The following is a 15,401-nucleotide window of genomic DNA, read 5'->3' as shown; positions in this document are numbered from 1 at the left end:
AACAGTAGCTAACACGCCCTGTGCCAGGTACCACGCCAAACGTTAGCCTTTAACAAAGATGCTAAATTCTGTTCCTCCCACTGATAATGGGTATTTATTTTCAAGTGAAGTGATTTGTTCATTTAAAAATATTTTCTAGGGACGCCTGGGTGGCTCAGTTGGTTAAGCAGCTGCCTTCGGCTCAGGTCATGATCCCAGCGTTCTGGGATCGAGTCCCACATCGGGCTCCTTGCTCGGCAGGGAGCCTGCTTCTCCCTCTGCCTCTAGCCTGCCACTCTGTCTGCCTGTGCTTGCGCTCTGTATCTCTCTCTCTAACAAATAAATAAAATCTTTAAAAAAAAAAAAAATATTTTCTAGGGCACCTGGGTGGCTCAGTGGGTTAAGCCTCTGTCTTCGGCTCAGGTCATGATCCCAGGGTCCTGGGATTGAGCCCCACATTGGGCTCTCTGCTCAGCGGGGAGCCTGCTTCCTCCTCTCCCTCTGCCTGCTTGTGATCTCTGTCTCTCTGTCAAATAAATAAATAAAATTTAAAAAAATAAAAAAAATATTTTCTAGCCCTGTGGCATGACTTTTGAATTCACGTTTGTCAGCTATTGCTACGTTTAGACTGAACTCTTTGGGGTTTGGGTTCCAGAGGACAAAAACAGTTTTCTGGGTGTTGTATCTTTATAGGTTGCTATCCGTAATAATACTTGAGCACAACTTAGGAAGAGTTGCTGAAAACATTGTAAGTGGCTTGTCCTGGGTCATGTGGCTAGCAAATGCAAGGGTCAGGATGTGAGTATTTTAGCTCTGAGTCCTAGCATTTGACCACTGCCCTGGTGTTTTGCATTTTACGTATGGTCCTCAGACCACCTGCATCATAATTTTCTGGGGCAACTGTTACAGAGGCAGACTCCTGAGCCTCACCCTAGACCTGCCGAGTTTGAACCTATGGAAGAAGTAGGTTTTCTAGCCATCCAGTTGGCTTGTTTTTTTTAGGGATTTATTTTACTTATTATTTTAGAGAGAGAGCACACAGGATGAGGGGCAGAGAGAGAAGAAATCTCAAACAGACTCTGTGCTGAGCACAGAGCCCATTGCAGGGCTCGATCCCAGGACCCTGAGATCATGACCTAAGCCAAAATCAAGAGTCGGATGCTTAACCAACTGAGCCACTCAGGCGCCCCATTCAGTTGATTTTTATGTGCTCTGAAGTTTGAGGACCGCTGTGCTATGCTCTTCTATAAACATTACCATGTTTTAATCTCTATGAACTGAGAAAGAGAGCCAGAATCAATCAATTATTCTTGTCCTTGGAATAGTGATGTTTTGGATTCATCTTTATGCTTTTGTCTTTCCTTCAAGATTGTCATGGATTTTAAGCACCCAGATGGTGTCACAGTGCCAGTCATGTTGCCTCGTCGCAGTTTGCTGGTGATGACCGGGGAATCTAGATACCTCTGGACACATGGGTATGTATTGAAATGACCTTGGGGACAGAATGCCTCTTGCTTTGTGAGCGTTCTCATTCTTTCCTGCTTGAGCTACGAGAATCGTGCCCCGTGTCTGCACATCGAGGTGTCCAGGTTTCAACCCTCATGGATCTCTGTGCCTGTTTTATTTTAAATAATAACCTTTTATTTTGATGAAATTTAAGTTTAATGGAAAGTTGCAAGCATAGATAATGAACTCCCTTCACCTTTCATCTAGATTTACCAGTTGTTGCCATTTGTGAACATTTGACCGTGTGTTTTATTGCTCTCGTATGTTACCGTTATTATTATCAGTGATGAATCATTTGAGGGTAAATGGCAGACATCCTGCTCCTTTCCTCTTACGTCCTTCACTGCTTATTTCCTCAGAGCAAGGATATTCGTTGTATCGGGCTGGCAAACCATGGCTCATTGGCCATATTCAGCCCTAGTCTGCTTTGTGCAGCTCACGAGTCAAGAATGGTTTTTACATTTTTATTTGTATTTAAAAAATTTTTTTGTGATTATTAATTATGATTGTTATTTTGGGTTTTACATTTTTAAAGAGTTGTAAAAAACAAACAGCGAAGAATATTCAACAGGAACTGAATGTGGCCCTTTTTGCCTTAGATATTTACTATTTGGCCCTGTTACAGAAAAAGTTTGCCGACCCCTGATACAAAACTGCTGTGCAACTCGAATTCAGAAAGACCAGCACTGATAAAATATTCTTATACAACCCGTCATTAACTTCTGCTAGTTGTACTTCACAGTACAGTACTGTGGAAGACTGCTGGCAGTTACAGGAGCCAGACCCGATTTACTCAGGGGCTATCGCGGTGGGAGAAAAGGGACGGCAGTGGAGAACTGGGCAGGATCCCAGCTACAACAGGCAAGGTCGGGATAGACAGCCGAGGAGCTGGGAGTGGGCGTGGGGCAGGGCAGTGCCTGGAAAAATCCCAATGGAAGCATCAGCAGGGGTGGGGTTGAGAGGGGTAGGTTCTGGCCAAGGACCAAAGGATTCTTGCTCATCACGTGTCAGCTGGGGGATCGCTGGGCAGTGAGGCATTTGCTGGGTACCGGGGGGATACTGGTTAAACTGACTCAGCAGGATTCTTGCTGAAGTGGGGCTCTTGGCGGACATGCCCAAGGGTGGGGCCGAGCTGGGCTCAGGGGAGTCCGACCGCATTGTGGTCAAGCAGAGAATCTTGGTCAGTGGTTTGTGGCGCGCTCTCCCTCTGCTCCCAGACTCTGCCGTGTGATTGGCTGTCCGTTCTCTTCAGTCGTCTTTACTTGGAAACAGTTCCGCAACTTCTCTTCGTCTTTCTGGTCATTCGCATTTTTAAGGGGGCCAGTTGTTTTATAGAATGGCCCTCAATTTGAGTTTGTTTGATTGACTGTAATCTCAAAGAAATGGGTTATGCACATTCGGCAAGAATATAGCTTTAGCCTTTGGAGGAGAAGCATCGCACCACTGAAATTTACGTGTATTCTGCTTAAAATACTGCTGAGTGCTTATTAATAAAGTCCTGCATGGAGATTTTAACTGATGCATTTAAGAAATCAAGGAAATGAACATGTAAATGATTCTGTAACATGTCTTGAAGGTGAGCCATAAAAACAGATAGCCTGATTTTGTGCAATGAGGCTTAAATTTACCTGATGTATTTTTTTCATGGCCACCTAAAATATTTTCACTTTCAGTAAATGAAAATGGTGAGGCGATCCAGTGGTTTCAAGTATTTCTAGAATTGAGAATATTCACGTTTTTTTTTTTTTAGGTTTAAACATTTAAACATTTTAAACATTTTTTTTTAGGTTTAAACATTTTTATCAGTGCATTTAAACTTAAGAGTAATGGTATTTCAGCAAGTACGAAATGAAAAATTACTTTTCATAGATCTTTTTATAAACATATTTTAAATTCTGGATAATGGTACAGATGAGTTCTTCTAAACATCATTTCAATTGCATTCTTCTCTCTCTCTTTCTTAAAAGTTTTTATTTTTATTTATTTGAGAGCGAGAATAAGTGAGCATTGAGGGGGGCGCGGGGGGAGCTACAGAGGTAGAGGTAGAAGCAGTCTCCCCTCTGAGCAGGGAGCCCAGTGTGAGGCTCAATCCCAGAACCCTGGGATCATGACCTGAGCTGAAGGAAGGCAGACGGTTAGATCCCCCAATCACATTATTTTCTTGTTGAGAGAATATTGTGTGGGGACGCCTGGGTGATTCATTTGGTTGAGTGTCTGCCTTCAGCTCAGGTCATCATCTTGGGGGCCCGGGATCGAGCCCCACGTCGGCTCCGGCCTCACCAGGGAGTGTGCTTCTCCCTCTGCCTGCCCCTTTCCCCTCGTTGCATGTGTGCGTGGGCATGCTCTCTCTCGCTCTCTCTCAAATAAATAAAATCTTTAAAAAAAAAAAAAAAAAGAAAGAATATTGTGTGGTTAAATGTTAAGAGTATTTATCTCTGTAAGATTGAATTGTAGGCAACATTTATTTTTAAACCTTTCTCTAGAATCAAAATTCTTTACAATAATTTCAGGGAACAAAACCCCTCAGTATTATTTTTTAAAGGCTCCCATTGAAACCCATTGCCTGTATTACGAGTTTGTGTGTGTGTGTGTGTGTGTGTGTGTGAGTGTGTGTGTGTGTGTGTGTGTGTGTAGTGAAGAGGAGAAAGGGTAGGGGTAGGGTAAGGAAGGAGGGGCTACAGTTAGAGATAGAAGTAGAGGCTGACCAAATAATACAACAACCGTGGTTATTCATCAGAATCTCTGGGTAGACAGGAGAAGAAGTTGAAAAAGCACATTTAATACACTTAAAAATATGCATAAACCATAGGACATACACCTTGATTAAAAAAACAAACTACTTTGATCTGTGTGCTGGAAGCAAGTACTAGAAAGCACTACTGAGGGACAGGAATTGAAGAAGGTTGATTTGGGGCTCCTGCTGGCTCAGTCAGTGGAACGTGTGACTCTCGATCTTGGGGTTGTGAGTTCGAGCACCGCATCAAGGGTAAAGTTTACTTTAAAAAAAAAAAAAAAAAAGGTTGATAAACCCTGCACTGAAAGGTTCATTCCAGACTCTTACTTCGCTGCAGTTCGGATTTACTCTTCCAGCCGCCATGCCTTAAATCAGAATGGGCAGCCTGGGAGGCCCTGAGGCAAATGCAGCGAGCGGCCATGTTCTCTTTGGCTGGGCCAGTGGTGGTCCCCGGGGCAGCATTTTTATGAATTGTCTGCATGTGCAGATCAGCAGCTTTCACCTGAAACTGTGAGTCTTCAGCTTCTTTTGGAAATTGGGCAGTCTGACAACGTGGGCCCTTGGATGCCTTGGCCCTGCCACCGGGGACCGTCTGTGGCCTTCTGTAGACGAGGACTGCGTTCTTGGGCTCCCCCCACCGTGCTCTGTGCTGCCCCTTGCTAAGCCTGAGCGTCAGCTGGCCTGTGTCACTGTTCCCCCGCTGTTGTGTTTGTGTTGGGACAGAGCTGCTTGAAAATGAAGTAAATTTTGTCTGTGTTAGAAGTAGGGAACGGGGGGTGGGGGCGCCTGGGTGGCTCAGTGGGTTAAGCCTCTGCCTTCGGCTCAGGTCATGATCCCGGGTTCTGGGATCGAGCCTTGAGTCGGGCTCTCTGCTCTGCGGGAAGCCTGCTTCCCCCTCTCTCTCTCTGCCTGCCTCTCTGCCTACTTGTGATCTCTCTCTGTCAAATAAATAAATAAAATATTAAAAAAAAAAAAGAAGAAGTAGGGAATGGGAAGCTAGAGTGAGTGGGAAAGTGTGTTAAGAAAAGTGGAAGAAAACATTTTGTTGTTTTGAAATGAAACCCATTCGTATGTGTTTAACAGCAAACTGTGTTTCTAGGCAAACCCACGCACTTCCCTCCTTGAGGTTATTTGACTGGCTTGGCAGGCATTTATCTATAAGTTTATTTGACTCTCCTTTTAAATTACTTTTGGAGCATTTTCTTTCTGCTGGGCCTTGTTCTCAAAGTTTCATGCAGTTAGCTCGCTTAACTCATACAAGTCACAGTGGATAGTTGGTTCTGTGGCTTTGTCCCCATTTTTAAAGGAAATTGGAGCATAAAGAGGTTATGTAACTTGCACAAAGTCACAAAATCATTAAGTGGCAGAGCCAAGATGAGAAGACAGGCAGTCTGGCCTCAGAATCTGTCCTTAACCTTGTCATTCTGGCTGGACTTGATCGCTCCTTCTTCTCCAGATGTTTGCTGTGCCCTCGGGCCTTTACTCCTGTGCCAGCACTCAGTGCAATAAATTTCCTTTTCCTTTGTTTTTAACATAGAGCTCAGCGCTTTCTTTTGATATGTAAAACTTTTTCTGGGGACATTAACCTGAAATAATTTCTCCCTTAAACGCCTAAAAATTGTATTGCTTCTGCTACTTTGAGATGTCTCTTCTAATGAACTCTTATTTAAGTCTAAAAAAGGTTTTTCTCTTTTTATTTAATATTTTTTTCAACTGGATTATAAATTTGAGTAGGGAGGGAAAAAAATGTTCAGCAATGTTTAAAAGAATTCATGTTAAGGATTAATCTTAACATGGATTACCTACTCCTAAAAGTCTGAGATTGGTTCCAAAAGCAGTTAAGTACTGCTTGGCCTTTGTCTAAGATGTAATTCTAGGCAAATAAAGTAATTGACTTAAAAAGCTGTGGTAGAGAACTACTTGGCCCTCAAGAGGGAAATTTACTTGCTAATAAGAGTTTCAGGATACATGTTGTTCTGAGCTATCTTGACTTTGTTTAATACCATAGTTGTACTTACTTTCCTCTATCAGGGTAACAATCATATAAATTCAGGCGACGTTTGCCTGCTTTTACTTCTAAAAAAAATTGCTTTTGGTGCAAGCTCTTTTATTTATTTATTTATTTATTTTTAAAGATTTTATTTATTTATTTGTCAGAGAGAGAGCGAGCGAGAGCGAGCACAGGCAGACAGAGTGGAAGGCAGAGTCAGAGGGAGAAGCAGGCTCCCTGCGGAGCAAGGAGCCCGATGCGGGACTCGATCCCAGGACGCTGGGATCATGACCTCAGCTGAAGGCAGCTGCTTAACCAACTGAGCCACCCAGGCGTCCCTGGTGCAAGCTCTTTTAAAAGAGCCACTCTCTGTATGTGTTTTATAAGACCAGCATACCCTGACACCAAAACATGTCAAGGACATACAATAACAGAAGATTACAGACCAGTGTCTCTCGTAACAGGTTAAAAAAAAATCCTAAACAGAATAGGAGAAAATCCAATTGTACGATATATAAAAAAGAAAGTACATCATGACCAAGTAGAGTTTATTCCAGGATGGCAAAATTGGCTTAACATTTTGAAACCAAACCATGTAATTCATGACATAAAAAGAACAAAGGTGAAAAAATTATTTAATCATCTTGATTGATGCAGAAAATGTATTTGACAGAATTCAGCATCTGTTCGTGATAAAAACTTGGCAAACTAGGACAAGAAGGAAACTTCTTCAAGCCAATAAAGGGTATCTCTGAGAAACACACGGCTCATATCATACTTAATGGTGAAATAGTGAAACAGTGAATGCCTTTTCCTAGGATACTCAACAGGGCAGGGATGTCTGCCCTCACCACCTCTCTTTAATATTACAGTGGGTGTTTTACATAGTATAATAAGTCAAGAAAAAGAAATAAAAATCATAGGGATTTGAAAGAGTAAAACTCTTTATGATTGTGGATGTAGAAAATCCTAGCCATTCTACAAAAAAAGTGCTAGAACTAAAAAGTGAATATAGCAAGGTTAGGGTAAAATAAAATGCTTTTAAAAATAGGCACACCGCATTATCTAACTTCATTCATCCATTGATGGACTCTAGGTTGTTTCCATGTCTTGGCTGTTGTAAATGATGCTACAGTGACCATGGAATGCAGGTATCTTTTCAAGTTGGTATTATTTCCTTTGGATAAAGATCCTGTAGTAGAATTGCTAGATCACAGGGTAGTTCTATTTTTAATTTTTGAGGCATCTCTGCACTGTTTTCCGCAGCGGCTGCACAAACGACATTTCCACCAGTAGTGCCCAGGGGCTCCCTTTTCTCTACACCCTCACCAACACTTGTCATTTCTTTTCTTTTTGATCATAGCCGTTGTTACTGGTATGAGGTGATACCTCACTGTGGTTTTGATTTGTATTCGCCCAATAATTAGTGACATTGAATTTCATGTATCTGTTGACCATCTATATGTCTTCTTTGGAAAAATGTCTATTAAGATCCTCTGCCTATTTTTTAGAAGGTTTTTTTGCTATTGAGGAATTCTTTATATGTTTTAGATATTAACCTTTTACCAGTTATATAACATAAAATATTTTTTCTCATTCTGGAGGTGGCCATTTCATTTTGTTCATAACTTCCTTCACTGTGCACAAGGTTTTCAGTTTGATGTATTCCCACTTGTTCATTTTTGCTTTTGTTGCCTTTTGGGACTTCTAACAACAGATTGAAGTAATAGTATAACAATGACAAAATGAAAATTGAGAACTGAAATACATTATGTTTTTTCATTTTAGGATCAAATCCATTTTAATTATATGGTTGAACTTTCTCTTTTTTAGATGTGTAGAAAAAACTTACCTAGTTCCTTATAAAGAGGCATCAACCACTTAAGTATGAAATTATGCTTTTTAATAACTTGCTGAGATCTTTCAGGCTTAGCATGTTCTCTCTGAATGTAAAACGCACCTCTAAAGGAGACAGATTAGGTAGGGTATATCCAGCAGAAAACTTGGACTCAGAAGATTGAAATCTTAGGAATAAATTTAACAAAAATAACGTTATGCAACACATATACACTGAAAATCATGAAGCACTACTGAGAGAAATTAAGGAACACCAAAATGAATGAAGAGGTAGAGATGCCGTTATCAGGGATAGGAAGCTTAATATTGTTATCATTTGTCCCAAGTTTATCTAATGTTTCAGTGTAATTCCAATTAGAAATCTGAAGACTTCTTTATAGAAATTGATGAGCAGATTCTAAAATTTATAAGGAAACATAAAAGATCTAGTATAATCAAAACAGTCTTAAAGTAGAAGAATAGTGTTAGAGGATTTATTCTACCTAGATTTTAAAATTTACTAAAGCTATATAATCTAAAAAGTGTATAGGATGCCCAGGTGGCTCAGTTGTTAAATGTCCAACTCTTGATCTTAGCTCAGGTCTCGATCTCAGGGTTGTGAGCTCAGGCCCCATGATGGGCTCTAGGCTGGATGTCGAGCCTGTCTGGAAAAAGAGAGAGAGAAAAAAGAATGTAGTGTTGGTGTATAGATAGACAGATAGACCAGTGGGGCAGAATATGTTCTCAGATATCAGGTCGGTTAATTTTTTTTTTGACAGACTGAGAGACAGTGTAACTAGGAGGAACAGCAGGCAGAGGGAGAGGGAGAAGGAAGACTTCCCGCTGAGCAGGGAAGGGCTCAATCCCAGGACCTTGGGATCCTGACCCAAGCTGAAGGCCGATGCTAAACCAACTGAACCACCCAGGAGCCCCACAGTCAGTTACTTTTTGACAAAGACACCAATGCAATTGAATGTGGAAGGAAACTTTATAAACAGGTGGTGCTGGAACTATGTCCTTGTGGATATAAAATGAACCATGATCTGCCTCATAGCCATTAACAAAAAGAGTAATATGAGGTAGATCATAGATTTTTTTTCCCAAAGATTTATTTATTCATTTTGAGAGGGAGCATGAGCATGATCAAGCTGGGGGAGGGGCAAAGGTAAGGGAGAAGCAGAACAAAAATCCCAAGCAGACTGTCCACTGAGCGTGGAGCCTGACTTGGGGCTTGATCTCATTGATCTCATGGCCCAGAGATCATGACCTGAGCTGAAATCAAGAGTTTAGTGCTTAATGGACTGAGCCACCCAGGTGCCCCAAGGTAGAGCATAGATTTAAATGTAAAAGTAAAACTTATAAAACATCTAGAAGAAAATACAAGAGAATATTTTTGCAACCTTGGGGTAGGCAGAGGTTTTTAAAGAAAGATTTTAGAACACACTATAAAAGGAAAAAAAGAACATCAAAATTAAAAACTTACTTGTCAAAAAAATATCATTAAAAAAATGAAAAGGCATGCCACACATGGGGAGAAAATATCCAGAATACATGTATCTGACAAAGGTTTGGGCTTAAGGTTTGAACAGGTTCTTCACCAAAGAAAGTATCAGTGAATGGCTAATGAGTACATGGGGGGAGATACAGTATCCTCAGTCATCGGAGAAATGCAGACTAAAATCACAGTTTCAGGAGTGCCTGGGTGGCTCAGCTGGTAAAGCATCCCACTCGTGGTTTTGGCTCAGGTCTTGATCTCATGGGTCCTGAGATAGGCTGCAGGCTTAGGGGGGAGTCGGCTTGAAGATGCTCTCCCCTGCCCCTCCTTCCACTCGTGCATGCACACTCACTCTCTCTCAAATAAAAAAGTCTTAAAAAAAAAAAAAGAAAGAAAAAAACCCACTACAATTTCATACCACTTGCCACCTACTAAAATGATGAAAATTAAAAACTCAGATAATACCAAGTACTGGTGAGAATGTCAGGCGGCCTGGAACTGTTCTGTTATCTGTGGTTTTCTGATGTTGATGATCTTGACGCTCAACTAGATCTCCCTTACTAAGAAAGAAGTGTTCAAAGCTACAATGATTATTAGGTGTTTGTCTGTTTCTCCTGTTATTTTTTTGTTTGCTTTTTGCTTTATATATTTTGAGGCTGTGTTGTTAGAGGCATATAAATAAATATACGTGGTGTTTATATATTCCTGTCGTATTGACACTGTTGTTATTATGAAATGTCCCTTTTTGGGGCTCCTGACTGGCTCAGTTGGTTAGGTATCAGACTCTGGATCACTCAGGGTCATGAGTTCAAGCTCACTGTCCCTTTTCATCTCTAGCAGTATTTATGCCTTTGAAGCCTGCTTTGTTTAGGATAGCTATACCACTTTCCTTTTGGTTTTGCTTGGAACATGCAAAATACTTGCCTTCTGTATGTTATCTTTTTTTTTTTTTTTTTTTAGGATTTTATTTATGTATTTGACACACAGAGAAAGAGATCACAAGTAGGCAGAGAGGCAGGCAGAGAGAGAGGGAGAAGCAGGCTCCCCGCTGAGCAGAGAGCCTGATGCAGGGCTCGATCCCAGGACCCTGAGGTCCAAGGACCCAAGCCGAAGGCAGAAGCTTAATCCACTGAGCCACCCAGGTGCCCCCCCCTTTTTAAACGATTTTATTTATTTGAGAGAGAACACAATGGGGAGGAGAGGGAGAAGCAGGTTCCCCACTGAGCAAGGAGCCCGATGGGCCACTTGATCCCAGGACCCTAGGATCATGACGTGAGCTGAAGGCCGATGCTCAACTTACTGCGCCACCAAGGTGCCCCTGTATCTTTTTATTTTTTCCTCCTATCTTGATTTTCAACCATTCTATGTCCTTATTTTAAGGGGGTTGACTTTTGTAATCAGCATATAATTGGACTTTTTTTTTTTAACCCATTCTGACATTCTTTGTTCTTTATTTAATTGCATGTTACAGTCTTTTTACATTTGACATAATTATTGATTGGATTTAGGTTTACTGTTTATGTGTTTCCTTTTTGCTCTATTTGTTCCTTGTTTTCTCTTTCCTCAGAATTAGTATTAATTAAATATTTGTGGGTGCCTGGCTGGCTCAGTCAGAGGAGCATGGGACTCTTGATCTTGAGGTTGTGGGTTCAAGCCCCGCATTGGGTGTAGAGATTACTTAAAATCTTAAAAAAAAAAAAAAAATTAAATATTTGTTACTATTCTATTTGTATTTCTTGAATAATTTGTTAGTGTACATTCTTTTATTATTACCCTGAAGATAACTTTTTAAAAAATAGAGACTTCTATTTCTTTGTTTTTATTCTGTAGTGCTTAACAATTTGGGGAATCCAATAGATTTTTGCCGTAAATTCTTAATTTGGTCTGTTCCCTTAATATTTTTAAAAAGACATGAAATATTTTTTTAAATACAATGTTAAATAAATTATTTTGACTGTTGTTTTTAGAATCACACCCAGGAAATTTGATACTGTTCAAGCATCCAAGGGTCATAAAGGTGGAATTATCACCAGTGATGTTGGCGACTTAACTTTAAGCAAGAGGGGAATAAGGACATCGTTTACATTTAGGAAAGTGAGGCAAACACCGTGTAATTGCAGTAAGTATATAGTTTTGGTTCCACTGTAAAATGGAGTAAATCTAGTGTAAAAATCTTTTAAAGTCCCATCAGAACCATGGAGAGCTTTGTTTTAACTTCTCTAATGGCATTTCTCATATTCTGTGTAATGTAGATTTTTCTTAACCACCCCCATTGAGTTTATATTCCTTAAAGGCAGGGAATGCATTTTATTCATCTTCATTTTTCCCTACATATAGTACTTAAGCATAGTTGGATGCCACATAAACATTTTTTTTATTTTAAGATTTTTATTTATTTATTTATTTGACAGAGAGAGATCGCAGGTGGGCAGAGATAGAGAGGAGGAAGCAGGCTCCCTGTGGAGCAGAGAGCCAGATGCGGGGCTCGATCCCAGGGCCCTGGGATCATGACGGGAGCCGAAGGCAGAGGCTTTAACCCACTGAGCCACCCAGGTGCCCCTAAACATTTTTTTTTTTTAAATTGAAGGCACAGTTGAGAGTGCTAAATAAAATTTAGGCCATTAAAATATCAGTTGTACAAAAGTAGGTTTTATTGGAAACAGCTTGTCAAGTTTCTAAATTATTTCTAATTAACCTAGCGAGGAGTTAGAGATGACCAGTTGTTCCAAGTAAGTAGATACTCTAAGGGCATAAACAGTAGTTTGTGTTTGGGCCAATTTGGAAATCTAAGAGGGAATAAAAGAAATGCTCAAAAACTTGTCAAGATGTTATTCTGAATTGTCTTGGACTCATTGAGTAAAAATCTCTTTCATTTTGTAAATAGTATGTGGTAGAAAACTTAAAATTGGTATATTTTATATCTTTTGGGGGTTTTTTTTGCTATATTTGTTATCTTGATGTTAGTGAAGTTTAAAACAAATTTTTGTTTCTTTTGCTAAAAGTGTCATTGAGACCTTGAAACAGCAAATTTTTGTATCAATTAAAAAAGTGCATTTCATATTTGTTGAATGTCTGACACTGTCCCTAGTTTTACAAGATACAGAAAATTAAAGCACGACCTTTCTCAAGGTTCCTGTTCTCGAGGAACCTGAGGTACAGTTGGAGAGACAAGCTGGTTTTCTTCTGCAGGTTTCTTTGTTGTGGAAATTAGTTGAACGCAAGGCACAGTATAGAAGGTCTGACTGTATATTCAGTTTACACAGGTTTTTCACGTTCAAGGCCATCTTTTTGGATCCTTTTGGTCAAAATTTGTGAAATTTTAAGGATAAGTGTTGCCCCCCCCCTTTTTAAAAGATTTTATTTATTTGAGAGAGATCCCAAGTAGGTAGAGAGGCAGGCAGAGAGAGAGGAGGAAGCAGGCTTCCTGCCAAGCAGAGAGCCTGATGCGGGGTCTCTATCCCAGGACCCTGGGATCATGACCTGAGCCGAAGGCAGAGGCTTTGAGGCTTTAACCCACTGAGCCACCCAGGCGCCCCATGGAATGCCCCTTTCTTTAGATTACTTAGCTGTTTATAATTTCTAAAACAGTAAAATGTTGCCAGGACCGGCTTAGGGTCACTGTCGCGTATGCAGTAGTGTAATCCTGATGTGCCCAAGATACAAGGTAACCCGTCTGTTGTCACCTGCATTTGTTAGAGCCGTCGGGTTTTCTTAAATTCTGCATGAAATGTTTAGAGTTGCCCTTCACACGGTAGCAGAGACAAGCTCTCTCCCATCTCTTTCTTGAGGTTCGGCCCCCTCTGATTAGAGTTAGGGAGAATTCCCGAAGCTGTGTACACTGCGGCCCACTTCTGAGCTGCCACGTGATTTCTCATTATTGCCTCTGTCCTGACTGTGGCTTTTCTGGGAGCACCGCTCTTTCCTCCTTTCTTTGCTGCAGTAGAAAGATGTGGCTCATAGACTTCGGCCATAGATAAAGGGAAATTAACAGAGAACAGGCAAGGATTTAAAATGAGTGTTAGAGGGACGCCTGGGTGGCTCAGTTGGTTGAGCAGCTGCCTTCAGCTCAGGTCATGATCCCAGCGTCCTGGGATCAAGTCGCGCATCGGGCTCCTTGCTTGGCGGGGAGCCTGCTTCTCCCTCTGCCTGTCACTCTGTCTGCCTGTGCTCGCTCTCTCTCTCTCTTACAAATAAATAAATAAAATCTTTAAAAAAAAAAAAGAGTGTTAGATGGGTTGCAGGGAAGAGGGAACAACTTCAGAATCCATTTAATTAGGATGTTAATTAGGATAACAGTGTATCCTCAACTTCCTTTTGTCATCTCCTTGAGTTAATGGTGTTCTCCTTAGGGTATGTTGATTCTGTTGTCACTGAGATTGTGGGCTCTTGAGTCCCCACTGCCTGCGTGCAAATCCTTGCTCTGTGACTTACCATCTTTGTCACTTCAGGATTGTTACTTAGCATTCTGTGCCTCAGTGTCCTCATCTGTGAAATGGACGCAGTAGTTCCAGCTCATGGTGTTACAGTAAGAATTGAGGCCATCTGTACAAACTGCTTCAAATGGTGTTCATTAAATGCTGTGGTCATAACCAAATGACACTTTCTCCTAGGTCTCGTTGTTTTTCCCAGAGTGCTAGTGTATTGCCCCAGAGCTCCTGTTTCCTTTGCTCACCAAGAGAAAAACCTTAACTCCTGTGAATTCGCTACATTTCTTCTGGTTAGGCCAGGCCCATCAAGATGCTTTCCTAAATTAAAGGACCCTTCATCCCCGGATGAACTAGGCACCTGCATTGTTAGGCTGTTATAGAACTGCAGTTCATGTCCTATTGCAGATGGATTTTCCCCTTCTCTTTATTTGGCCCCTCACTCACGAAATTGGACTTGTTGGGTAAGAGCTGTTTTTAAACTGTTAAATCAGAGCCTGCTTATCTCTTACCATTGAATTTGCCTTGAATTGCTAGATCATTTAAGAAAACATGATACCGTATGAACCACTGGATAGAAAGAAGAGGTTTGTATTGCCTTCCTTTTCCATTAGGTTACCCTCTGGTCTGTGACAGCCAGACGAAGCAGACCTCCCCATCGCTTCCTGGGAGCGCTCGAGAAGCCTCGCAGCTGGAGCGGGAGCACGTCCATCGGGTCTACGAGGAGATTGCCGGGCACTTCAGCAGCACGAGGCACACCCCATGGCCGCGCATCGTGGACTTCTTGAAAGCTTTGCCAAGTGGTTCGTTAGTGGCCGATGTTGGCTGTGGAAATGGAAAGTATCTTGGCATCAATCAGGATCTATACATGGTAAGTCACTTTGCTTCTGGCTCCCTTTTGCCTTTGTCTGTTATTATCACCTTCTTCCTTCTGCTAGAATGCTGTTTTTTAGGTCACTGATGAAAATTTGTAACCAACAGATGGAAAATTTATGAGTACTCCTTTTTTTTTTTATTCCCCTGAGAATTTGTGGGCCTGAATGCCATTATTTGTAGTGTATGTTTGTGTTTTTCCCCTCCCTTTAGATTTTGATTATTTTATCAGTAAAACTATCTTAAATTTATTAAACTTTTCACAGGTCAGAAAGGATATTTAGAGAAGTCGCTTTCTTTGCTTTGATCCTTCTAAATGTGAGGAAGTTAAAGCTAATATTTTCATCTGTCTGTTATAAATGAAGCAACTGAGACTCACAGACTATATTACTTCCCTGATGTCCTGTAATTAGGGGACAGAGCTGAAACTTGAACCCATGCCTCTGATGCCAAATATAGTGTTCTTTTACTCACAGTAGGAAAAAATAAAGGTTACTATTTGTTGGTGTCTTACTCTTGAGGAAACCAGGGCTTAAGTAGCTTAAACCATATGATCGAGGTTAC

The 15,401-nt window shown here is 41.0% G+C and overlaps 1 protein-coding gene across 3 annotated transcripts in view; it reads left to right on the top strand.

Annotated features, from left to right (window-relative positions):
• The window catches only part of ALKBH8 (alkB homolog 8, tRNA methyltransferase), a 51,643-nt gene that overhangs the window by 28,420 nt on the left and 7,822 nt on the right, over window positions 1–15,401 (top strand). For all 3 annotated transcript variants that reach the window (XM_032360573.1, XM_032360574.1, XM_032360572.1), the window contains exons 8-10: window positions 1,348–1,454; window positions 11,508–11,659; window positions 14,579–14,835. In XM_032360573.1, the coding sequence (XP_032216464.1) occupies window positions 1,348–1,454; window positions 11,508–11,659; window positions 14,579–14,835 (516 nt within the window). The remainder of the gene's footprint in view (window positions 1–1,347; window positions 1,455–11,507; window positions 11,660–14,578; window positions 14,836–15,401) is intronic.

Source organism: Mustela erminea, chromosome 9 (genome assembly GCF_009829155.1).
Source record: "Mustela erminea isolate mMusErm1 chromosome 9, mMusErm1.Pri, whole genome shotgun sequence".
NCBI classification, from domain to species: domain Eukaryota; kingdom Metazoa; phylum Chordata; class Mammalia; order Carnivora; family Mustelidae; genus Mustela; species Mustela erminea.
Note: the sequence above shows the minus strand (reverse complement) of the source record. Positions and strands in the feature narration are given on the sequence as shown.